This window comes from Scyliorhinus torazame, chromosome 10 (genome assembly GCF_047496885.1).
Source record: "Scyliorhinus torazame isolate Kashiwa2021f chromosome 10, sScyTor2.1, whole genome shotgun sequence".
NCBI classification, from domain to species: Eukaryota; Metazoa; Chordata; class Chondrichthyes; order Carcharhiniformes; family Scyliorhinidae; genus Scyliorhinus; species Scyliorhinus torazame.
In genome coordinates, this window is record NC_092716.1 from 204,913,439 (window position 1) to 204,940,106 (window position 26,668).

Sequence of the window (26,668 nt, forward strand, 5' to 3'; positions counted from 1 at the left end):
CATATCACGAACAGGTCTTCTAGCCAACTGAGCTAAGCAATCGCCATCCTAATGTATCGGTCCAAAGTGACTGGCTAAATAAATTGTAACCAGTGTGTACTCTTCTATTAACTTGTGTCTTGAGCATCATTATGGAATTGCTTTTGATCTCATGCAAGTATGCCTCTACCTTCTCATTCTTACTAAGAATCATTTTACAAATAATTAAACAAGTGATTGATTGGGGGGCACTAACAACTTGAGAAAAGTAATGAACCATCATCAGAGATAGATTAGGGCAGCACGGTGGCGCTGTTGCCTCACAGCGCCGAGGACACAGGTTCAATCTCTGCTCTGGGTCACAGCCTCTGTGGAGTTTGCACATTCTCCCCGTGTTTGCGTGGGTTTCGCCCCCACAACCCAAAAATGTGCAGGATAGGTGGATTGGCCACCTACATTGCCCCTCAATTGGAAAAAATGAATTGGGCACTCTAAACTAAAAAAAAAAAATCAGCAGAAATGGGAAACAAAAATATAGACGTATGAATCATACTGATTGTTCTTTTTGCAGAATTATTGGAAGGAGCTTTATGAGGCAGTGAGGGAGTTAATTTCATGATATAATAATCATCAATGAACAGTGGGAGGTGAAGTATGTGTACACTCTGCAGGTTGCATGCTTCCAGTTCCAATTTGATAGATGGCTGAACCATAAAATGCTAAAATTGATCTAAACAAAAAAATTAACCCATGAATAATAATATGATTTTAAGTTACAAGCAATTCGTATTTGTTCCTGTTCTCCCAGTGTCTCAAATTTAAAATTCTTAATATTTTGTCTAAATCCTTCCATGGCCTGACTCTCCCTATGCCTGTAAACCTATGAAAATCTACACCCAACTAATAAGTCTTTCTCGGCTCCAATCTGTTGTGTGTTCCTCTCCCTTCAATCCATCAGCTGCCTTGGAACCACACTCTGGAATTTCCTCCTCAAAACTCACTGAGGTTGGTGCTACGACTGCTCCAGAGACATTCTAGTGCTGGCTAGTGTCTGCCACTTCCAGCGTGGCCCACAGAGCATTCAATACTGATCAGCAGCTGAGAGCATAATGTTAGTGAAGGGCACTATTTGAGACAGTCTGCCATTCCCACTTTCTGCAGGCCCATAGGAGGAACCAGAGGGTAGCTGCTCAGAAACAAGAGATACTCCCTCCACACCTGGTTGATGGCTCCCTCCTTAGCTATCTGACCAGATGAGGAGGACGAGCATATAACAGGAGTCATGGCACCACAGGAACATTGTGGAGCAAGTAATCTGCATACTAAAGCAATGTTTCTGCTACCCCAATCACGGGGACAGTCCTCCTGTAGACGCCGTAGGGAATCTCCACATCCGTGGTGATCTGCTGTGTCCGCCACAATAATAATAATCTTTTATTGTCACACGTAGGCTTACATCAACAGTGCAATGAAGTGACTGTGAAAAGCCCCTAGTGGCCACATTCTGGCGCTAGTTCGGGTACACAGAGGGAGAATTCAGAATGTCCAAATTACCTAACAGCTCATCTTTCGGGACTTGTGGGAGGTAACCGGAGCACCCAGAGGAAACCCACGCAGACTTGGGGAGGACGTGCAGATTCCGCACAGACAGTGACCCAAGACGGGAATTGAACCTAGGACCCTGGCACTGTGAAGCAACAGTGCTAACCACTGTGTTACCATGCTGCTCACATACATGCATCGTGAACTTACAGCCATTTACACCAGCATCTGGAGGTCACCTTAGGAGGACGAAGAGGGGGAGGAGGAGGAAGATAAGGAACAGGAGAAGGAAATAATGCATCTGGCAACCCTTCACTACACATGTGCTGACAGAGTGTAGCTGCTCGGATTCCTTTTGTGATTGGAGAACATCTCTTCACCAACATGCTTCACAATCCTCCAACTTGCCATTCAACTGGTACTCCACATTCCAGTGTCCCATTGGCCAAGATCCTCAATTAAAAACTACAAACAATAACCTTACCATAATATCTTTAACCATAAATACATCCATTTACGCAAACAGAATTGAATTATTCTGTATGTCAAATTCCTTAATGCCCGATTTGCAAGTGGCATTCCCTCTCCTAGTGTTCCTAAGCTATGCTACAGTGACTGGAGCATGGTAGGTTTGAGACTGCCATGAGGAGCGATTGCAAATGGCCTTGCAGGACACCCTTGTGCAACTAGGGGTCTTGAAGGGATCTTGAAGGCCCTGTTTTGGAGTGTACCGCCTTGGCATTAGTGCTGGGCGGACTTGCTAATTGAGAGGTAACTGCTAAGGCATTCGTGGAGGGGCAATGGTGGGAGCACAAATGTTGATATTCAGAGAGAGGACAGTTGATTCATTCACATGGAGCCACTACCAATCCCTGGGTGGCATGTCAAGAATCCTAGTAAGCTGTTTGAGTACGGATGGCTGGGCTCCTGTGAGTGCCTGCATGCACTGAGTTCTGCAACCATGTCGGCGGCAGCCTGAGACTGCAATGCACCAAGTCTCATGACTTAAGTCTGAGCTTCCGTTGCAGCACTGATATGCTGAGTAGCTTTCACCTATATTGCAGTAGAAGCTGAGACAGTGGCTACTAGACACTGCACCATGTCCAACAAGTGCTTGTTTGGATTTGGCCGCTACTTCCAATGACAGGAAAGATGGGCTCCAAACTTTGTGTGATGTGTTCAGCTATGTTGAAACTGGATTCTTTCAAGCTCCTTGACTGACAGGTGCCTTGCCAAGCCTGATTGACAGACTTGACAAGGCACCAAGCATCTCAGTGTGGGTTCTCATCAGTATCCTCCTATATGCTGCCTCATCAATGACATCATCTGAGTCCCGGATAGCAGGCCCTCCGATAAATGCCTCTTGGCCCCCTGTTCAGCTTTCAGCCAGCAAGATTAATGAATGCTACAATCATGGAAAGCAGGAAGCAGCTCAAAGTTAGCATTGCTGTCTGCCTCAATGGCACCAGGGAGCAGGCGGAGAGGTGTCTGACCTCCGTGCCTCAAAATGGGAGCAAACGTAACTTTAGCCCTCTGCTGTTCCATTTTCCTCTCTCCTTCTTTAAGGCACTACTTTAAAATCACTTCTTGGTGCAAACATTCAGCCATCCCTCCTAATATCTCCTTTAGCTTGGGCATGCATTTAAAAAAAATTATATATTGTATATTGCGTTCTGAGCTTCTCCAGTGCTGAAAGTGCTATTTAAATACATATTTTCCAGATAAAGCCATTATCTACACCTTATCACCTGGATATTGAAGTAATCAGTTACCTAATGGCACTGGATGTTTTGAAAACTGAAATTCAATAAAACCCATTAGTCAGAGAAACCGTTGTATTCTATCACCATCTGTGACTTTTTTCCATCACACTGTATTTCACTTAATACACAAATAACACAAAACTGAAATCAATTTTGTTTTTGCAGTCACAGGGAAAATACAACAAAAAAAACCCTTGGACCAGTATGTTTCTCTATCAATAATGTCGACAAACACAATTGTAGATATGACTAACTCATTTCATGCTCCCTCTCACCCTTAGGTACACACTATTAAGCTTTAAAAAAAAACAAGGGATGGATTTTCAGTCTGTCAAACGTAGGAATACTGTAAGATTCACACAGAGATGGAAATCTACAGATCACAGAAGAGACATATGGTGTCAGGGATGGCATGGGAGGGTGGAATGACAGAATAAATTAGATGGAAACAATGAAAGGAAAAAGTTATCCGAATGATGCAGACAGCACAGCAAGGAAGATGAGTGACAGCAATGGAGAACAAAAGGGTTGGAAAAGAGACGTCACTTCAGAAGCTCACGAAGGAAATAGAGAATATGAAACAAAGAAATTTGGAAGTGCACAATGTGTTACATGCTAGAATGCTCCTGTTAATTTATAACTTACGCATTATATCTAGCTTGTTATGGGAAATGCTGAGGAGACCTACTAACTACTGCCATGGTTCCACAGGAAACATATTGACCCAGATTGTGTAGTCAGTGGCAAATAAATGGCATTCACCATTCATAATGCACACTGATGCCCAAAAGCTCTTGTGGCTTTTGACTGGCAATGGGAGTCTAAATCAGAACAGAATACTCTGCAAGGGATTACAACCAGTGTGAACAGGGCAAGTAATTTATCTCTTTTTAAAAATAAATTTAGAGTACCCAATTCATTTTTTCCCATTAAGGGGCAATTTAGTGTGGCCAATCCACCTACCCTGAACATCTTTAGGTTGTGGGGGCGAAACCCACGCAAACACGGGGAGAATGTGGAAACTCCACATGGACAGTGACCCAGAGCCGGGATTGAACCTGGGACCTCGGCGCCGTGAAGCAGCAATGCTACCACTGCGCCACCGTGCTGCCCTAATGTATCTCTTTTTTAAAATAAATTTTGAGTACCCAATTCTAGAATATCCCCACAACCCAAAAACTTATGCAAGCTATGTGAATTGGCCATGTTAAATTGCCCCTTAATTGGAACAAAACCTCCAAAATATCATGATTCCTGCGTTTAGTTGCACACATATGGAAGCTGGAAGTTGCTGTCTGATTTGCTCCTTAATAACGGGGACTGCTGATAGTCTAACAATGACTTCCACCACAAAATCCAGGCCAATAACAATTTGCATGGCCTTTGTATGGAAAAACATCCCAACATGCTTCACCTTATGGTAACAAGAGACAGTGAGCTAAAGGAGACGACATTAGGATGGGTGACAATACATCTGGTTTAAGAAACTTGTCTTACGGGACACTGGAGAATATAAACCAATGCCAGTGAAGGGTGAGTAGGGATACGTTGGGTAAAGATATTTAATAGAATTTATAGTGCAGAAGGAGACCATTCAGCCCATCTAATCTGCACAGGCCCATGGAAAGATCACCCTATATAAACCCACATCTCTACCCTATCCCCGTAACCCAATCAAACCATTTTGGACACTGTTGCCTTTTTTACCTACTGTAAATATGGCAATCAATGAGGTTGCTCTTCTTCCTTTTGATATCAATATTATATTGCTCAGAGTTGCCAGGTATCAAATAATACCAACACAAGGTTCAACCGGATATCGATCAAAGAGCCAAACACCAGTTAATTAGTTCAAGATCAAGGGTACTTTATTTACACACACAATTATCATGCAACATAAACACAACTAGTTAAACTACACCTATCCACTATGACAACCTGTACTTAACTTCAGGCACCCAGCTTAGGTCAGAGGAACAGTGGCCGCTGTTCGATTCTGGGTCTATCGGGTCTGGAGAAGTAACTGCTGCTCAGCTGGGCTCATCCGTCTGGTAGCGGGCGTTGAACTTGAACTTGCTTCTGGTGGTGCTGCAATTGGAAGTAGATGTTGCCGGAGCGCCAGGTCCAAGAGAGGCCTCACACATGGTGGTCTCTCTTTTTATCCTTGCGGGTTTTCGCGCTCTTTTGGGCGGTCCTTCAGTTTGGACCCCACTAATTGGGTAATTCTTGATCACAATGTTCGATTCGAACCAATAAAGGGGCGGGTGCCTTGATGGCTGGGCGTGTCCTAAGCGGTCACTGACCCTGTTGTTTACACTTCCTGGGTACAGGGAGTGGCCCCGAAATGTCTGGGATTGTATCGGTTGCTCAAGTATCAGTCCTTTGTCTGGCGGAGATGGGCCATCAAAATGCTAATCGGCTGGAGGTTTCGATACCGTCTGGATTCCTCGCTCACAAATATACATTCAGGCTCTGAGCCTGCCTGAATCTCGCACTGTCCATTTTTCCCGTTATGCTTTGTGACCTTCCCTGTTCCTTATTGTAAGTGGCCATCCCAGGTGGCTACAGTCCGAACCGATTGATCCTCAATGCGAAGCATGAAGGATCACACTACTGGATCTTCTCCTGTTCTCTGACATGCCGGGTACCCTCAATCAAAGACAGGTTCTATCCTACTATGTCCTATGGGTCAAAATATTTACCTAAGTTTTCCCTAATACAACACATATCTCTAAAAATTCTAAGGGGCACTATAACATTCAAACATACATTTCAGTCTCTTTACACACAAAAAAGGGGAACCTCTAACTGTCCTTAACTGAACTACACTCATGCTGCTATCTAATAACCAAAGAACTTATATCACAATACAAAATACACAATAGCAGCATCACATTCCTACTTTTTTATTTTTAAAATATTGTTTTAATTCTACATTTTCACATTTTCCTTCAAGAATTTACACCCCGCCCACAAACAGTAAATGGTAACAAATACAAAATCAATCCCCTTAACAATACCAATGATCCCATCCTCCCACCACCCCAAAGAACGGCCCACCTGTCAATATATGCATCCAATAAAACAAACCCTCCCACGGTGGAAACAAAAAACAAAGGAGAAAAAGAAAAAGGAGTCCGGGACCGCCCATGGTCACCATTGACCTATAGAGTCCACTCCCCCCTCCCCCCCTACACTCAACGCCATCCAGCCTCTGAAAGAGTACCGTACATGATACCCAAGAGTTGCACCCCCCCCCCCCCCCCCCCCCACCGCCCAAGTCACCAGCTCCTCCCATCCACTGCCTCTTGTAAAACTCCTCCTCCCAACCTCGGTTCCTTCCCCCCAACTTTCCACCCCGGCTAGACCACTCGGACCCTGTTCTACCAGGCTCCGATGGCCGCAGCCCCTCCCCCCACCTCACTCCCGTTCACTGGTCGGCTTAAACCGGCCAGCGTGGAAGCTCCCGCCCGGGTCCCTTTCCCCCTTGCCCAGCCCTAGGAAAGCCCAGAGATCCCCTTTTAGCACACACCCCGCATATCCACCTACACCCAAAGAGCCCTCATTTTGAGTGAAAGTCCCATGCCTTCCCTTGTCCAAATATATACAACATTGGCTCCTTTAGCCCCTACACCCGCACGCAGTGAAACAAAAAAGAAGGAAATCCAGTCATGAGGTTACATCGGCACATGGCCATTTCTCAATTTGTCTACATACATTTTCAGAGCTTTGTCTGTGGGCTGGGTCGTCTGTGGTCGGATGCCTGTCTTTTTCAGCACCGATTTGGGAACAAAGGGGCCTATACTGTGCTTGGCTGCAATGATCTCGCACTCATGTGGGGTTCCTGCATAGTGTAAATTGTCGGCCTGAAACGTGTGCGTCTTTGTCCGTTTTACCGTAATGTCGCATCCTTGTAGGAGTTGGGTCCAGCGCGCTTCTCGAATTTGGCTCACTGTGCCGTCTTTTAATCTACCATCTAATAAAAGCTGTGTCAGGGTGTGCTCGCTCAAATTAGTTACGGGGTTGAGTCCTGTTATGTACGAGAAGGTTCGGTCGGTGGTCGCTACCTCTATTGCATATGGGGAGTGTGGATCTGGGGCCTGCAAAGTGGGGGCTGAGCTTAGGGCGCATTTCAATGTGTCTACGGCATCCGTGTGCTATGGAAGCCATTTCCATGGGGCCTGTTTCTTATGGAGCTCGGAAAGTGGGGCTGCTTTTGTGGCGAAACCGTCTATGTGGTTCCTGTAGTAACCGACCAGTCCTAAAAATGACCGGAGTGCTGTAACATTTTGGGGCAAGGGCAATTTTACAATCAAATCTATCCGTTTCTGTTCTATTTCACACTTACCATGCGTGATGACTGTACCTAAATAAGTGACTTTTTCCTGGAGAATTTGGGTCTTTTGGGGGTTAATTTTGCATCCAATTTCTTTGAGGAGTCCTAATAGTTCCAAAAGAAGCGAAACATGCTCTTCCTTGGTGTCAGTCTGTAGGAGCAAGTTGTCCACTTACTGAACGAGGCATTCAGGTCGGGAATATTTTGCTAATCCATTCACCAATTGTCTGTCAAAAATGGCGGGGGAGTTGTGGAAGCCTTGTGGATGGCATGTCGACGTGTACTGCTGTCCCTGGAAAGTGAACGTAAATTTGTACTGGCACGTTTTGTCCAGTGGAATGGACCAAAAGCCATTGCTAATGTCCAAAACCGTGAAATATTTTGACTGAAGTCCCTGTTTTAACATGGTCTCGGGACTTGTGGCAACGGTGGGGGCTGCTAACGGAGTTACTTTGTGTAATTCCCTATAATCGATCGTCAGTCGCCATGAACCATCTGGTTTTCCTGCGGGCCAAATCGGGGCATTGTACGATGATGCTATGGGCTGAATTACTCCTTGGTCCAATAAACTCTGGATTACTTTGGCTATCTCTCCCTCAGCTTGCTGTGGAAAGCCGTATTGCTTCTGGGGCTTAGGATTGGGACCTGTAATGTTAACCACTCCTGGGATCTTACTGCAATCGTGCTTGTGTTGGGCAAACGGTGCTTTATGTCTTTTCAAGACTTCTCTAACTGCTTTGTCTGTGGTAATGGTTTGTGGATCAAACCAGTACTCTCCCACTGAGCTAATCCTATGAGCGTAGTCTCCTACTGTGAGCGTGGCGGGGGCTCGTGCTGCTCTGGCCATTTTCCACACACATTTATTTACGGGATCGAAAGAAAGGTTGTGTGAACTCAGAAAATCTATTCCCAAGATGTGTTCTACTGTCTGGGGTAAATCTACCAAAATGACTGAGTGTTTTGTTTTAATGTTGTCGATCCACAGGGGCTGTAATGTGTCCCTGCTGGAGGTGACTTGTAAAGCCACTAAGGATATTGGTGTCTGTATTGGGCCATATATCTCGCTGGTACATCGTGGAGGGGTTTAATGTGGTTCGGGACCCTCCTGTGTCCCAAAGGAACTCTACTGGGTGTCCCCGGATTGTGCCTGCAACTACCGGTCTTCCGTAGTTATCACAAAATGTGTCGCAGACCCAAGTTGGGGAGTCCGAACACCATCAATCGGTGCCATTTATGGCCAAATTATCTGATCGGGTGCTAACGCTGTGAATGGGTCTGGCATTGTTCCTAGGGGGGGCATTTGTGGGCTGATTCCGTTGCTGTTTCGGGTGGGGCTTGACATTCTCGTGACTAATGTCCTTTCTGTCCACAATTGTAACATTCCTGCACTTTAGGGTGCTGTGTGTTACTTCTGCCTTCATTTACCCGTGCGGGATCTTGGTGTGCCCTTACTGGATTCATGTTGGCGTCTACTCTTTCTTGGTCTGTCTTTTTCTGTAAGGACTGTTCCCAAGCTCTAGATAATCGTTTCAGTACCCACACTTAATTGTGTGCCGGGTCTGAGGGGTCGTAGTTGGCACATGCCTTTTGTCCTGCCTCCATGGCGTGGGAGACTAGAATACGGGTCCATTTGGCCGTATTGTCTACAGATAAATGAGCGCGGGCTAAATCACAGAATACTGCAGTAAAGTGGATCCAGAGGCATCCAGCAAATGCTGTTGGATTCTCTCCCTTTTTCTGTCTGCACCGGTTGAGTCCTTCTACTGGATCTCCTCTATTGAAGCCAATGGCATCTAAAATGGCTGTTTTCATATTTGGAGGCTACCTCCTCCTACATTTTGTGGGTCGGGAAGGGCTGAACTAACTGACGGGTCAAGGCTCATCACTATGAGTTTTACTTCTTCCTGCTCGTCCAGACCGTACATGACGGTCAGTTGCCTAACTCGTTTGAAAAAGTGGTGTGGGTCTGACGTGGGGTGAAAAGTCTCAATTTTATCTTGGGCATTTCTTAACTGGGTGATGGTTAGTGGGGTGGTGGAGACAAAATTACGTTGGTCTTCTGTTGTTCTCCTACGCTGCGTGGCGATGGGATTCATTGGGTTGGGTGCTGCTTGTGCAGTCGGTGGTACGGGTGCTTTCCTTTTCGGGGCCTGGGGGGCTTCATTCTGATTTTCTGTCTCCGTCACGTATCGTTGGGCTGTTTCATTAAGTTTCTGCCAATCGGGGCCATCTTCCTGATCTAACTGTGGCCCAAAGTTATCTCTGAACCCGTTCTGAACGGATAGCAGTGATTGCAATCTTGCAATTTGCTGCCTGCACTTGGCATGGTCCACCGAACTCTGCCTCTGTTCTGTGGTGGAACTGTGGAGTGCTCGGAGGGCTGCCTTTAAATCCTTACATTGTTTTCTCAACTGTTCTGCTTGGTTCTCCGTTTCCTCTCTTACCAACACCGCACTTTGCGTGTCCTGGTAGGCCTTATCGTATTGAATCTGAAAGCTGCTTAGGTGGGCGAGACAAGATTGGTGTGCCCTCTTGACATCAGCCATCTCCTTGTCCTTCGTCGCTCGCTGCTCTCGGAGTTGCTCGTTTACTCTCTCACACTCGCTAACATTTCCCTCTCTACTCCTCTCTTTCTCCTCAAGCTGTCTACGGAGCGTCCTCACGACCTCCTCTCTGCCTCGCAATTGTGCCAAGCAGGACACGATTGCCATCGCCGTACGAACTCTACTCAAATTCTTCTTGTGGGTCTCGGTCAGGCTGCACCACCAAGTTTTTCCTGTGCTGCCAGGACCTGTTTCCTCATTCGCGCAAAATTCCGACCATAGGGGCCATCCTTTCCCCTTTAGATATTTCCCAATCTCTTCTTCCCATATGGGACACTGTTCTGCTCTGCGACCTCGGGCTCTTCTGGATGCATAAGGCATTCCATTGCCTTCATTGCCATCCCTACGATTATCTCTGATTCTACCGGGAATTTGGAACAAGGGGGAATAAAGCGGTGGTGCAAACACGGGTACGGCTCAAGCTATTTTCCGGTTTACGCAACTCCCGAAAGTTTCACGCAACAAAATCTATCGAGGTTACCTTATATCCCTTTGTTCGTGCGCATGCAAATTACACACTTACGAATTTTGGAGGTTTGATCGATACTGGTTTCGCTTGTGGTTTCTTTTACTTTGCCAATTTGGATTTCTAATTCAATCGTTTTGTGGGTTCTCTCGGAGTGACACAGTCACTTCTGGGTTGAGTCCCGTCAGATGTCGCCAATAACTGTTGTCTTTTTTTACCTACTGTAAATATGGCAATCAATGAGGTTGCCCTTCTTTCTTTGGATATCAATATTATATTGCTCAGAGTTGCCAGGTGTCAAATGATACCACCACAAGGTTCAACCGGATATCGATCAAAGAGCCAAACACCAGTTAATTAGTTCAAGATCAATGGTACTTTATTTACACACACAATTATCATGCAACACAAGCACTACTAGTTAAACGACACCTATCAACTATGACAACCTGTACTTAACTTCAGGCACCCAGCTTAGGTCAGAGGAACAGTGGCCGCTGTTCGATTCTGGGTCTATCGGGTCTGTGGAAGTAACTGCTGCTCAGCTAGGCTCATCCGTCTGGTAGCGGGCGTTGAACTTGAACTTGCTTCTGGTGGTGCTGCACTTGGAGGTAGACGTTGCCGGAGTGCCAGGTCCAAGAGAGGCCGAACACATGGTGGTCTCTCTCTTTATCCTTGCGGGTTTTCGCGCTCTTTTGGGCGGTCCTTCAGTTTGGACCCCACTAATTGGGTAATTCTTGATCACTGTGTTCGATTCGAACCAAGGGGCGTGTGCCTTGGTGGCTGGGCGTGTCCTAAGTGGTCATTGACCCTGTTTTTTACGCTTCCTGGGTACAGGGAGTGGCGCCGAAATGTCTGGGATTATATCGGTCGCTCAAGTATCAGTCTTTTGTCTGGCGGAGATGGGCCATCAAAATGCTAATCGGTTGGGGGTTTCGATACTGTCTGGATTCTTCGCTCACAAATATACATTCAAGGCTCTGAGCCTGCCTGAATCTCGCATTGTCCATTTCTCCTGTGATGCTTTGCGACCTTCCCTGTTCCTTATTGCAAGTGGCCATCCCAGATGGCTACAACACTAAGGGAAATTTAGCATGGCCAATTCACCTAACCTGCACATTTTTGGTCTGTGGGAGGAAACCGGAGCACCCGGAGGAAACCCACGCAGACACGGGGAGAACGTGCAGACTCCGCACAGACAGTGACCCAAGCCAGGAATCGAACCTGGGACCCTGGAGCTGTGAAGCAACTGTGCTACCCACTGTGCTACCGTGCTGCCCGATATGAATAGTCGAGGTTTGGAGGCAGAAGCAGGTAATGTTTGTGATCGAGAAAGATAAAGGTTTAGAGGCTCAACGTTTCATGAAATAGGATGCTGAAGTTGCAAACAATCTGGAATCGTGGCTCCGAAAAGGATTTGATTCAGTGGTTGAATATGGAGTTTGTGGCAAGTGGTTAATGCAATGGCAATGGTCTTTCCAATGCTCAGCTGCAGCTCACCCAAAATTGGGATAGGAACAGTGTCACAACACAGGCAGTAGAAGAATCAAAATACATGGTGGTCAGACAGACCTGAGTACTGTTACTGAAAATTAACTATATCCATCGATGATGTGAGATTTTTCTGGGGGGAAGGGATGAAAATAATAAATTTTGTGTCTGAAGTTAATTTCATTGGATCCAATTTTCTCCTTTGTTAGACATGTTACTGGGCAGCTTTTTCAAAATAAATTTAGAGTATCCAATTATTTTTCTTTTCCAATTAAGGGGAAATTTAGCGTGGTCAATCCACCTAACCAGCACATCTTTGGGTTGTGGGGGTGAAACCCTCACAGACACGAGGAGAATGTTCAAACTCCACACGGCAGTGACCCAGGGCCAGGATTCAAACCCGGGTCCTCAGTGTTTTAGTCCCAGTGCTAACCACTGTGCCATGTGCCACCCCTTCGTTACTGGGTAGCTTTTTGGCACACACTAAATAACTCTATGAAGGATAAATATACTTACACCACCACTATTCCAAGACTTTGCCACTGTCGTTTGGGCTTCATGTAGAGTGGCATCAGTGAGAATCTTTCCATTGACAGCCATTATATGGTCACCCTTCACAATTCCACCTAAAGAAGAAACAATTAGTCCATTTAGTCCCTTGAGCCTGTTCCACCTATCAATGAAATCATGGCTAATATGTGACCTACATCCCCAAAGACCTTTGGTTAACAAAAATCTGCCAATGGACCTAGCATCAATTGCCATTTTTGGAAGAGAGATCCAAACTTCTCCCACCTTTTGCTTGTATAAGTATTTATTAAATTGACTTCTAAAGGTCTAGCTCTAATTTTTTGACTACCGGTACATTCCAAGTCATAGGCTCCTCAACGGGGGGCAGTATTTTATTTCAACTTAAACAACATATTGTACTTAAGATCTTGAAAACGCCAATCAAGCCACCCCTTAAATTCCAGCGAATAGTAGCTTGTGTAATCCAGATATTATTCTGGTAAATTTACCTGCACCCTTTCCGCGGTCAGTAAATCTTCCTTAAGATGTGGCCCAGAATTTTAAGTCCACATTTTGGGCCATGCCCGACCCGGTAGCACGCAAAATTGTGCAAGGAGTCAGGCATGCATCCCAATGTCATTGTGCACTTGCGCAATTATCCAGTCGATGGGCGCGAGTCAGATCGGTGCCCGCCAGTAATTAAAAAGGCTTTAAATGATTTAAACATTAATTAACCTGGATTTTACGTTGCCCAAGCAATTTTTAGGTCAGAGCATGGGCAACATGGGCAAGCGGACAATCCGCCGTCCAAGGGTGGGATAAAATGAGACAGGAACAAAGGCAGACTAAGTTGGTAGAAGTTTTTGAGAGTTTGGTTTGGATTTATACTCGAGTTTTGTGAACATTTTCACTGCTTTCTTTTGAGGTGTGTGCAAATCTTTTGGACTTCTCAGGACACTTCAGTCTTGGAACATCTCTCTGAGATTTCCAATCCATGGCATCTACAGTGCACAAGTCAGGCCCATTAGCATTTCAGCAGATGGGTATTGTGTATTTAACAGGCAGCACCTCCCCTGAGGAGGAATAGAGGGGCCGCAATAAAAGGAGGCCAGGTGGTCGCAGGTATCACCGCAGAGGAGAGAAGCAGGCACATGGTGCTCAAGGCCAGCAGGAAGAGCAAGGAGGACAGGCCCACAGAAGACGCCACTATCCAGTTGCCAAGGCAGTGATCTAACCACCTCAAAATGACCAAGGTCCAGTGTTGCAGGAGGCGTCGCCTTTCAAGGGTAGCTGTCACAACCAACTGCCAGGTGATAGCCTCCAACTACATGGATGACTATCCAATGTCACTGTAACCTTTAACCTTTATGCCTCCAGATCCTTCCAGGGGGTCAATGGGTGATCTTTGCAGAGTCTCTCAGTTAGCTGTGCATAGATGTATCAAGCTGGTGACTAATATTTTGTTCAGGCAGGTAAACATATTCATCCATTTGAGGATGGACCAAGCCAGCCAGGCTGAGTGAGCAAGGGGCTTTGTGGCAATTTCAGGGCTTCCCCACATCCAAGGTGCCATTGATTTCACCCATGTGGCCATCAAGACAGCTGACCAGTCAGGCATCTTTGTCAATAGGAAGGGATATCACTCCATGAATATTCAAATTGAGTGCGAGCACAAGATACAGTTTCTACAGGTTTGTGCGAGAATACCCTGACAGTTCCCATGATGCCCATGTACTCTGCTACTCACAAGTGCCAAGGCTGTTTGCAGCTCCAGCTCATCACGAGGGATGGTTAGTGGGTGACGGAAGCTATCCTTTGAAAGGTGAATCATTATGCCTCTCAGGCACCCGAGGACAGAGGCAGAGGAAGACTACAATCGCTGTCATGCTTCCACAAGGGCAGTGGTGGGGAGGACAATAGGTCTGTTTAAAATGAGCTTCCGACACCAGACCGCTTGGTGGTGGTGGGGGCGCTGCAATATCCGCTCAGAGTGAGTGTCGCTCATCACAGTTGTGTGTTTTAATCTTTTAATCTGTATAGTCTTGGATCAAGAGGTCACTAATGCAGGTGCAGTTGCCTCAGAGGAGGAATCCAATGATAACTCAGATGTTGAGCCCGGGCAGACACATGGTGAGTACGAGGAGCCAGACATGAGAAACCTTCAGAGAGGCAGGGACACCAGGAAGGCCATGATTCAGCGCTCCTACAGCTAGGCGTTATGGCTTGCCTTCCATCTGAGCACCTCCTCCTTCTCAAAAATTTCAAATAAAACCATGTCATGAACTCACTGTCGCATCACTGCCTTTGCAGTAAAATTTGCTGCACAACGATCTTTCATTAGGCACTGATGAGGCCAAGACCCATTGATTACACTCAGGGCTTGTGAGCAAAGTTGTCATTCATCTTCATGACATTTAAGACATGAAATCAAAAATATGCTTGACAGCATGAACACATTGTGAAGTGAGGTAGACTATCATCTTTATATAATACGAGTAGTTCATCATCATCTGAATGTGTATTATAGGTAAGTTATATGTTTTACTGTTGCAGTTCTATCATCCGGTGAGCCTCACGTCTGTAGTGGGTAAAGTCTTGGAGGGGATTATAAGGGACAAGATTTATAATCATCTAGATAGGAATAATATGATCAGGGATAGTCAGCATGGCTTTGTGAAGGGTAGGTCATGCCTCACAAACCTTATTGAGTTCTTTGAGAAGGTGACTGAACAGGTAGACGAGGGTAGAGCAGTTGATGTGGTGTATATGGATTTCAGCAAAGCGTTTGATAAGGTTCCCCACGGTAGGCTATTGCAAAAAATAAGGAGGCTGGGGATTGAGGGTGATTTAGAGATGTGGATCAGAAATTGGCTAGCTGAAAGAAGACAGAGGGTGGTGGTTGATGGGAAATATTCAGAATGGAGTACAGTCACAAGTGGAGTACCACAAGGATCTGTTCTGGGGCCGTTGCTGTTTGTCATTTTTATCAATGACCTAGAGGAAGGCGCAGAAGGGTGGGTGAGTAAATTTGCAGACGATACTAAAGTCGGTGGTGTTGTCGATAGTGTGGAAGGATGTAGCAGGTTACAGAGGGATATAGATAAGCTGCAGAGCTGGGCTGAGAGGTGGCAAATGGAGTTTAATGTAGAGAAGTGTGAGGTGATTCACTTTGGAAGGAATAACAGGAATGCGGAATATTTGGCTAATGGTAAAGTTCTTGAAAGTGTGGATGAGCAGAGGGATCTAGGTGTCCATGTACATAGATCCCTGAAAGTTGCCACCCAGGTTGATAGGGTTGTGAAGAAGGCCTATGGAGTGTTGGCCTTTATTGGTAGAGGGATTGAGTTCCGGAGTCAGGAGGTCATGTTGCAGCTGTACAGAACTCTGGTCCGGCCGCATTTGGAGTATTGCGTACAGTTCTGGTCACCGCATTATAGGAAGGACGTGGAGGCTTTGGAGCGGGTGCAGAGGAGATTTACCAGGATGTTGCCTGGTATGGAGGGAAAATCTTATGAGGAAAGGCTGACGGACTTGAGGTTGTTTTCGTTGGAGAGAAGAAGGTTAAGAGGAGACTTAATAGAGGCATACAAAATGATCAGGGGGTTGGATAGGGTGGACAGTGAGAGCCTTCTCCCGCGGATGGATATGGCTGGCACGAGGGGACATAACTTTAAACTGAGGGGTAATAGATATAGGACAGAGGTCAGAGGTAGGTTCTTTACGCAAAGAGTAGTGAGGCCGTGGAATGCCCTACCTGCTACAGTAGTGAACTCGCCAACATTGAGGGCATTTAAAAGTTTATTGGATAAACATATGGATGATAATGGCATAGTGTAGGTTAGATGGCTTTTGTTTCGGTGCAACATCGTGGGCCGAAGGGCCTGTACTGCGCTGTATTGTTCTATGTTCTATGTTCTATGTTCTATCCGACCAGCAGGTGAGGCGAGTATGCAGTCCCAGTACGCGGATGCACCATGTATTCCGTCGGAAGGTGTTTGTTAGGAGCTTTTAGCAGTCGAACATTAGAATAGCTCTGTGGTATCTTAGTGTAAGTTAGTGTTAGACATTTATTTCTAACCGTATTCATCTGAGACATTTTAATTATTCGTTAATGTAGTGTGAGTAATAAATAACATTGTTTATAAAACAAGTTAAATGTTCTTTGTTTACACGGCCATATTCAGATTCAGCATCAGCCCAATCAAAGAACATTACACGCGTGATATTGAAAAAAAAAGACACCTGTGCAAACCCATTGCTGTGTTCACTGTGCCTTGAACCTACGTGTGCAGGTGTCCCCCGGCTCTCACTGACAGTCGCAGTAGAGGCAGATTACTGACTCTGCTGTCTTATTGGCCCAGATGACCTTGCCAGCCATCCTCTGGACGGCAGGGCCTGAGCAGGCTCCACCTGAGAGGGTGCACCCAGCAACATGGTTGGGCACTCTTGAATCATCGCACATTCTGACAATTGTGTAGTGACTGGCAGATGGATAGAGGAGCTGCCGTCCTCATCCTGGGTGGCATGAGAGGAGTCCACAGACACGACAGGCAGCTTGTCTGCCAGTGTGAGGTATGTCTGTACATCGTTGCTCACCACTGATGGTTGGGCACCTAGCTGAGAGACTGTTGCCACATCCATCTTCCACACTGGCAGTGACCTCCTGAGGTCATTGTGTGAGAGGGCCTGCAGGTCTGACCACAACCTCAGGAATCGCTGATTCTGCTCCTGGAGCTGCGTATCCGTGAGAGTCGCCAATGTCTCAGTGGATGAGGTTTTGTGCTCATAGCTCAGCTCAGGGTCAACGCAGAGCTCATGCTCCATATGGATCACCGCCAGATCTCACCCTGCATCCCCCTGGACATCCAGCATCTGCTGCCTGGTGGACAATTCCAGGGGCTCATCATCTGCCTGGGACTCAGCTTGGCTCTGGTGTCCAGTAATCCTCCGAATGCCGGCACCCTGGGCACTCCCGGCCTCCATAATCTGCTCATATGAGCTCATAGAGGTGATGTGCCCTCACCACTATGCACTACCACCTGATACAATGTGCTACTGCTCACCAATGTGCTAGTATCTGCACTGGTGCTTGATGCGGAGAGAGGTGTAATGCTGGTGCATCCAACATCCGGGCTGGTTCCAGAGGATGGCTCATCAGGTGGAGGAAAATAATCAGTCAGTACCGTTACTCATCACACAGTCAATACCCATGCTCTTCAGCCATGTGCCAGTGATATCAATGGCATCACAGTGGCTTACTGATTGGTGAATTTCTGGACACTGTTTCTCAGAAATCCTTGTGAAGAATAAGATGCCCTATATTCTTTTCCCTCTCCGCCTGTCCCAATTCTGCCCACTGTACTCTTAGCTTCCTCAAAGACTCCAGCCTGTCTACGATTGGATGATCCTCTCGCTTGCATTCCACTTACAGGGCTTCTAGCTCACAGCTGATGAGAATAGCTAGGTTTGCCACCCCACCACCATTGTTGTGGTGACTTTTCTCTTGTAACTGCAAAGCTCCATTCAGTATTAAACCTTCCACCTCCAACGTCATATCCTGTTTCCCCACGCGCCTACCCACACTTCACTGACTTGAACCATGTGGATTTTCCCAACACCTTTGCAACCTGACCCTTAGATGAACCCTGGGCTTCCCATCTTTTCTCCCAGCCTTGATGCACAAGGGCAGAGGTGTGTTCTGAGACTCTGATTCCTCCACCCTTGAGTGTTACAAAGGATGGGCACTCTTCCACATTTATCCATACTGGACCATGCCAACTCAGCACTCATCCTTGTTGAGAGCAAAAGATCATAGAACCTTTTACGGCAAATAATCCATGTGTTGCAGACCAATTTGTGTCCACTGATCTCAGCTGCCACGTCTGCCCAGACCTTCTTGGTGTGGTGGGGTTACCTCTTCTTGCCCACCTGCAATATTGGAATGATCCACCTGGCACTCACTGCCTCCACAAGAGCATGCAAGCAGTTATCCAAGAAATGGGGGGCTTGATGTCCACCTGAGGCGCTCTCCCCACCTGGAGTGTCTGTTGGGAGCTGCTGCCATGATGCAGACCTCCCTCTGCATCCTCCTATGTATTTGGCGGTCTCGGGCAACCGCTTTTAAATGTCCCGTTGGGTCACCATTGGACTCACCGGCCACTGCGCTTCTGGCCCTGGTGACGTAGCTGACCAAATCTGGACGTGTTTCACGCTGGCCTGCCCTTAATTGGTCAGCCAGTGTAATATTGCGATCTTTCCAAGACCATGGGCGGAACTGGGAAACACGGCTGCTTCTGGTCCTGCTCACTGTGCACGCACATCACGCATAAAATTCTTGCCATGTTGTCCAGAACTGCTAATCGTACATCAGGAGTGCTCTAATTAGGGATTTGCTGAAACATGGCCTCTATCCCTTTGCACTCTAATCCTTTAAATATGAAGCCAAAATTGCATTAACCTTTTAAATTATTTTCTGTACCTGTTCTTAACTGCTGATATCAGTTGACACAATCTGAGACCCTCTAGGCCAAGACCTGCTCAAGGTTGTCCTGCAAGGCCATCTGCAGTCTTCATCAAAAAGCAGCAGCATTCTACCAGCTATTTGTTAACCACTGGGGTAACTTTGCCTAGGAGCACGATGACAGGCAAAGGCATATGCAAGACATACATTGCAGGAACACAAAAGGATGTTTAGTTGACAATTTATTGTGATATGGCACGGTTTGATTATAAATTTGGTTTGGAATGTTTATGTTGTGGTCGCTTTGGTTTTTGCATTGTGGACAAGTGAATGCTGTGATGGTCAGTAACAGAAGGAAGACAAGGGGTGTGGCCTCTCCATCAGCCGACGCTGGTATCGGGAATGGTGATTGGCTGGAGAATCGGTCGTGAGGCCAAATTCGTGGCCGGTGCCAGGCGCCCGACAGAATGCCATGCTCTCCGGAGTGCTTCAACAGCGGCGTCAATGCCCGGGCAGGAGCAGCGGGGGGTCACCAGGGCGAGAGCCGTGGGGTGGGGGTGACCCCCCCTCCACAGGACCGGGACGTCCAGGCACTGACCGTAAATGCTGCGGCCTGCAAGGAAGCCATTTTGCTGTGAACACGATTGACTGCCCAACATGGCCTGTGATTGTGCAGAGTGACACCGGCTGTATATTGCCCTCATCCCTGCACTCCAGGCTCCACACTCCACCCATCCAACCCCGCACTCCAGCCCCCACCCCACCAACCCCGCACTTCAGCTCCCACCCCAACAAACCTCACCCCAGCTGCCGCCCTCCACCCCGCCACCCACCGGCTGAGCAGACGTGCATGATGTGCATCTCAAGATCACACAACAGCTGCACGATCGGCGAGTGAACCCCCTTTTGGTTTTTGCAGACTCTCACAAACACCCTTCCTGTGCCATCCCCCCACCCCCCCACCCTTGCAATCCCCTCCGTGATTGCCATCTGCCTCACTATGGTGTGTGGGCCCTGAGCTGGCAGTAACAGTGGGTCTGGTCCATGGCTCTGCGATGAACTCTGGTGCTCTGCACCGTTTGACAATGCCTGACTCCTGCCCACGGTGGGCAGCTGGAACGGTGAGTGCTGGCTGAACTGGGGTGCCTGGCCCGCCCAAACCCACCACCAATATCTGCCCATCTCCACCCCCCCCCCCCCCCCCCCCCCCACCCCGCCAGTGCCTCTTTTGCAGCCAGCCCAGTCCTTCCCTTACATCCTTCTGACAGAGCACCGAGGCAGGTGAAACATTGTGAAGAGGTGAAATGAACATATCTATACAGGTTTGTGCCCTTGTGCCAAACGCTTTTCTGTGTGCTGCACCCGTGCCAACTGTGGTAGTCACCACTGTTGTATTATATTGTATATACTGCACTGCATACGAGGGTATTACAGTAAGGCCCCTGTACTACAAACACGGGGGTAAATCCCTGCCTCCTGGCTCCGCCCAGTAGGCGGAGTATAAATGTGTGCGCTCTCGGAACGGCAGCAGCTGTAGGAGGCCACACATCTCTGTGTAATAAAGCCTCGATTACTCGCTCCTCTCGTCTCGTTGTAATTGATAGTGCATCAATTTATTACACAGAGATTTTTCAGAGATGGACCTCCGCATCAAGCCGGATCGCCTGCAGCTCCATCCTCAAGCCGACAACGCCAATAAGGACTTCGCACACTGGCTAGCTTGCTTTGAAGCATACATCGGGTCTGCGACAGACCCAATCCCAGAACAGAAGCTCCAGATTCTGTACACGCGGCTGACCTCCGATGTCTTTCCCCTCATCCAGGACGCACCTACCTACGCAGAGGCCATGGCACTACTGAAGGAGAACTACGCTCAGCAGACCAACAAGATCTACGCCAGGCACCTCCTGTCCACGCGGCATCAACTTCCCGGTGATTGCCAGGCCGTTTCGGCTGCTGAACATTCATACCTGCTAATGAGAGACGCGTTCATTATGGGCATAGGGTCGGCCTACATCCGCCAGCGCCTCTTAGAAGGGGCTACGCTTGGCCTCGCGCCGACCAAGAAACTAGCGCTCTCACTCACAGTCGCCTCACGCAACGTACAGGCGTATGCCCCCGACTGCACGGGCCCACCCCTCCTGGGCATCGTGGACCCTGCCAGCAGCCACCCCATCGTGGACCCCATCAGCGACGGCTCCCAGTCAACCCCACGCCTGCGCCGTGCGGCAGCCAACCAACCCCGAGGGACCCAAGTGCTACCTCTGCGGACAGACAAAACACCCCCAGCAGCACTGCCCGGCGCGGAGCGCGCTCTGCGGCAAGAAAGGACATTTTGCTGCAGTGTGCAAGGCCCACTCAATCGCCGCTATTGTCCCTACACCTCCCGCGTGCGGCCAGTGGGCGCCGCCATCTTCGCCTCAGACCACGTGCGGCCCGTGGGCGCCGCCACCTTGCTCCCCTCACAACACGTGCGGCCCGTAGGCGCCGCCATCTTGCTTGCCTCACAACCAATGGGTGGAGCCATCTTCCCCGCCTCAGGACCCCTGCCCGTCGGGCATTTCATCGGGCCGCTCATCGCCTGCAACCGCCAACGACCAGCTGCGTCACACATCCGTCACGATCGACCAGTCCCGACCGCACAACCTCGCGACCGCATCGACAAAGGTGAAGGTCAAAGGGCATGAGATATCCTACCTTCTGGACTCCGGGAGCACTGAGAGCTTCATCCACCCCGATCCGGAAGGCGCTGCTCCCTCGCAGTACACCCCATTAACCAAAGAATCTCCCTGGCCTCCGGATCCCACTCCGTGGCGATCCGGGGGTACTGCATTGCCACCCTCACCGTCCAGGGTGTAGAGTTCAGCGGCTTCCGGCTCTACGTCGTCCCCAACCTCTGCGCTGCCTTACCCGGCCTGGACATCCAATGCAACCTCCAGAGCCTAACCCTGAAATTTGGTGGGCCCCTACCACCCCTTGCTGTGTGCGGCCTCGCTTCCCTTAAGGTCGACCCGCCTTCCCTGTTTGCAAACCTCACCCCGGATTGCAAACCCATCGCCACCAGGAGCAGACAGTACAGCGCCCTGGACAGGACCTTCATCAGGTCTTAGGTCCAGCGGCTGCTGCAAGAAGGTACCATCGAGGCCAGCAACAGCCCCTGGAGAGCCCAGGTGGTAGTGGTGAAAACGGGGGAGAAAAACAGGATGGTCGTTGACTACAGTCAGACTATCAATCGGTACACGCAGCTCGACGCGTACCCTCCCCCAGGCATATCTGATATGGTCAATCAGATTGCACAGTACCGGGTCTTCTCGACAGTGGACCTGAAATCTGCCTACCCTCAGCTCCCCATTCGCAAGGCGGACCGCCCGCCTTTGAACCATTTCCTTAGGGTTCCCTTCGGCGTCACTAATGGGGTCTCGGTCTTCCAATGGGAGATGGACCGAATGGTTGACCGGTACGGACTGCAGGCCACTTTCCAGTACCTGGATAACGTCACCATCTGCAGCCACGACCAGCAGGACCACGACGCTAACCTTTCCAAATTTCTCCACACCGCCAAACTCCTCAACCTAACCTACAACAAGGAGAACTGTGCGTTCAGCACGAACCGATTAGCCATCCTCGGCTATGTGGTTCAGAACGGAGTTCTAGGCCCCAACCCCGATCGCATGCGCCCCCTCATGGATCTCCCCCTTCCCCACTGCCCCAAGGCCGACCTCCGCTTCGATGACTACCCTCTCTGCGGGCCCACTAACCAGGTCTAGTGCCCGCTGCTCCGCTATGGTGAGGGGCCACAGGTCCGGCGGTCCCCCTCCAGTCTTTTCCCTCTCCTGGTGGTTGTGGGTCACCTTCTCCTGGCGGGGAGACAGAAAGCGCAGTGTTAGGCATTCGGACGCATCCAGCACATGTGTGGGTCGCCTTTGTGGTCAGGGCACCCAGCCATAGTGGCCGGTATGGGTGCTGGCATGTGGTGCAGGGTGGGGTGTGCACACACCGCTGGCAGGTTTGGTCCGGTCGCCCTCCGGTAGGGGATTGGGCGGGTTTACGGGCGTATGGGATGGGGGTTGGTGCCAGGGGCACAGTGCGGCCTACTCACCCTGGTCGGCAAGAGGAGGTTGAGCAGTTGTTCGTGGCACTGCTGTCAGGTCTTGCTGGTGGGGCCCACGACGTTCACAGCCTCTGTCACCTGCGCCCAGGCCTGGTGTACGGCAGCGGGTGGCAACCTCCTTCCACCCCGGGATACAGGGCAACCCACCTCTCCTCCACAGCGTCCAGCAGGGTCTCGAGCTCTGCGTCCGTGAACTGGGGTGCCGCTCTCCATGCTGTCATCTTCATAACCGCTCTCCATGCTGTGTTGGGAGCGGAGTGCTAATATATGGCTTCAGCTTGTCAGCCTCTTGAGTTCCAATTCTGACTCCGGCGAATCCGACATCGTTTCTCATTGGAATCGCTCGTGTTCCACATGGCGCCGGTGCTAGCCCATTAACGGTTGCTGTATTGCTCCGGGAGCAGTACTGATTTTGCTGTTGTATTAGTCCACTGATTCCATCCGGCATCAGCACTTAGTTTCTGAAATGGTGAATCCCGCCCAAGGTGCGGGACTGTCGGTAAATGGGAAATTGGAATCCCATTTATTGATCACACAGCTGGATAGGTCAATCCTCGACAGCCTGACCAGGAAAGGGACTGCACTAGTTACCTCTTCCCTTCCTTCTGTACTTCCTCCCTCAGTTGGTTGCTGTCTTGCTGGTGGCAAGGGCTGTGCCCTTCTGATGACGAGATTGTACAATTGCAGAAGACCATCTTGATGTGCTCTTCCAAGTACTGTAGAACTCCTCCTGATGAATCCCCCAGGTAGCAGAAGCCCAGGTTTTAAAAATAGATTTTGCGTACCCAATTTTTTTTTTCCCAATTAAGGGGCAGTTCAGCGTGGCCAATCCACCTAACCTGCACATCTTGGTGTTGTGGGGGTGAGACCCACGCAGACACAGGGAGAATGTGCAAACTCCACACAGACAGTTACCCAGGACCGGGATCGAACCTGGGTCCTTGGCACCATGAGGCAGCAGTGCTAACTACTGCACCAGCAAAAACATACTTTGAAAACCCTAATAGTCTCTCTATTACATTTTGTGTGGCAGCATAGCTTTTGTTAAATGCATGCTGCTCAGGTGCTTGCACTGGAGACATAAGCCTTGTTGTTAAAGGATAGTCCGTGCCACCCAGCAACAACCCTCTGGTTTATCATAGTGGTTCAAATGCTAATTGTTACAGAATGAGACATCATGACTGCCGCCAGGAAAGCAGGCAATGACCAGCATCATTGTGTACTGTTGCACACTACCTGAATTTTGAGAGAGTGGAATTCCTTTCAGGTATGGTACATCTCAGAGTTGACATGAGGCATGCACAAAGCAACCTGTGTGCATTCAAAGGCACCCTCTATTGTGGGGGAACCTACAATCCTATGCTGGCTTCACCTGCTTCTCTCTAGCAAGGTGGCCTGGAAAAGGCAAGGTGCATAAATTTTGTGGCCAGGGTCATCTTCATAACTGTTGGTGATGCCAGTGCTGCTCTGAGGCTACAGTTGTGGCTGCACGTGTGGCATCACATTCATTGGAAATCTTTCTCTCTCAACTAACTTCAAATGATCAGAAATTGCTTATTGGAGAATACACTTTATTTCTGCTTTTCTTACTCTGGACTATTCAGCTTGTGGTGTTGATTTTAACCCAGCAAAGTCAGTGTTAATAGAGACAGTGCTCTCTCTGCTGTTATTTTTTCAGGGTCCTACTGGCGGATGGCTGAAATTCTCTTCTGTTTCATGCAGGGGTCCTATAACATATACAGGACACTGATTGCCACATCAGGACAGATGTGAACATATGATGGTATCCGGTGCACTCTGTAATTATCAAAGATTATGGGCGGGATTCTCCGTTGCCCGAAGGCAAAATCGTATTCGGTGATCGGGTGGAGGATCCTCGTTTGCGACCGAATCAGGGTCTGTGTCGTTTTTTGGATGCTCCGCCCTCTCCAAATCAGCGTCATCTCGGTGATGGCAACAGCGGGTCGCTTTGAGGCCCTCCCCCCTCCCCCCCCGATGCTCCACCCCGATGGGCTGAGTTCCCGACTGCACAGGTCGCGTATGGTCTGAGTTTTCGTAAACCCAGCGTGCGGGAGCCATGCTGCTGGTCGGGGGACTTCGGTGAGGGCTGGGGGGACTGGTGGGGGGTGTCCAGGGGGACACTATTTGGCCGGCCAGGTCTGCGCGCGGCTGGCGCCATGTTGTACGGCGCGACCGCTGCAGGTTGTCGCCATGGGCATGTGCGGCCACGGATCCGGCAATTCTCCAGCTGTTTATGTTGGGAATGCCGACATAACCAGCAGTTTTATGTGGCACGGCTGTTAGCCCCCCACCGGGAGGAGCATTGGTGCTGGGGTGGCTCCGACTTTTTCATTTTAAAACTAGACACTTCCTCTGGACATAGCCTCAAAATCGGAGAATCCAGCCCTATACAGCTAAACACCGAGAAAACAGTGGCTGGATCGGACAGAGTCAGCATGGAATTATGAAAGGGAAATCATACCTGACAAATCTCCTGGAATTCTTTGAGGGTGCAACTATAGAGTTGATGAGGGGGAGCCAGTGGATGTGGTATATTTGGACTTCCAGAAGACTTTTCACAAAAATCCGCATAAGAGATTAGCGTGTCAAATTAAAGCGCATGGGATTAGAGGTAGTGTACTGAGATGGATGCAAAACTGGTTGGCAGACAGGAAACAAAGAGTAGGAATTAACAGGTCTTTTTCAAGTTGCCAGGCAATGGTGCTAGGACCCCAGCTATTCACAACATCTATTAATTATCAAGACGAGGGAACAAAATATCTCCAAATTTGCAGATGACACCAAGATAGGTGGGCAGGTGAGCTGTGAGGAGGATGCAGAGATGCTTCGGTGTGATTTGGACAAGTTGAGTGAGTGGGCAAATGAATGGAAGATGTATAATTTGGATAACATAAGAACGTAAGAACTAAGAGCAGGAGTAGCCATCTGGCCCTCCGCCATTCAATGAGATGAAGGCTGATCTTTTGTGGACTCAGCTCCACTTTCCCGCCCAAACACCATAACCCTTTATTCTTCAAAAAACTATCTATCTTTATCTTGAAAACATTTAATGAAGGAGCCTCAACTGCTTCACTGGGCAAGGAATTCCATAGATTCACAACCCTTTGGGTGCAGAAGTTCCTCCTGAGCTCAGTCCAAAATTTACTTCACCTTATTTTGAGGCTATGCCCCCTAGTTCTGCTTTCACCCGCCAGTGGAAACAACCTTCCCACATCTATCCTAACTATTCCCTTCATAATTTTATATGTTTCAATAAGATCCCCCAGCATCCTTCTAAATTCCAACGAGTACAGTCCCAGTCTACTCAACCTCTCATCGTAATCCAACCCTCTCAACTCTGGGATTAACCTAGTGAATCTCCTCTGCACACCCTGCAGCACCAGTAT

At 48.7% G+C, this 26,668-nt stretch overlaps 1 protein-coding gene across 5 annotated transcripts in view; it reads right to left on the reverse strand.

Annotated features, from left to right (window-relative positions):
- The window catches only part of ush1c (Usher syndrome 1C), a 420,683-nt gene that overhangs the window by 9,622 nt on the left and 384,393 nt on the right, over positions 1–26,668 (reverse strand). For all 5 annotated transcript variants that reach the window (XM_072466296.1, XM_072466295.1, XM_072466293.1 and 2 more), the window contains one exon: positions 12,697–12,806. In XM_072466296.1, the coding sequence (XP_072322397.1) occupies positions 12,697–12,806 (110 nt within the window). The remainder of the gene's footprint in view (positions 1–12,696; positions 12,807–26,668) is intronic.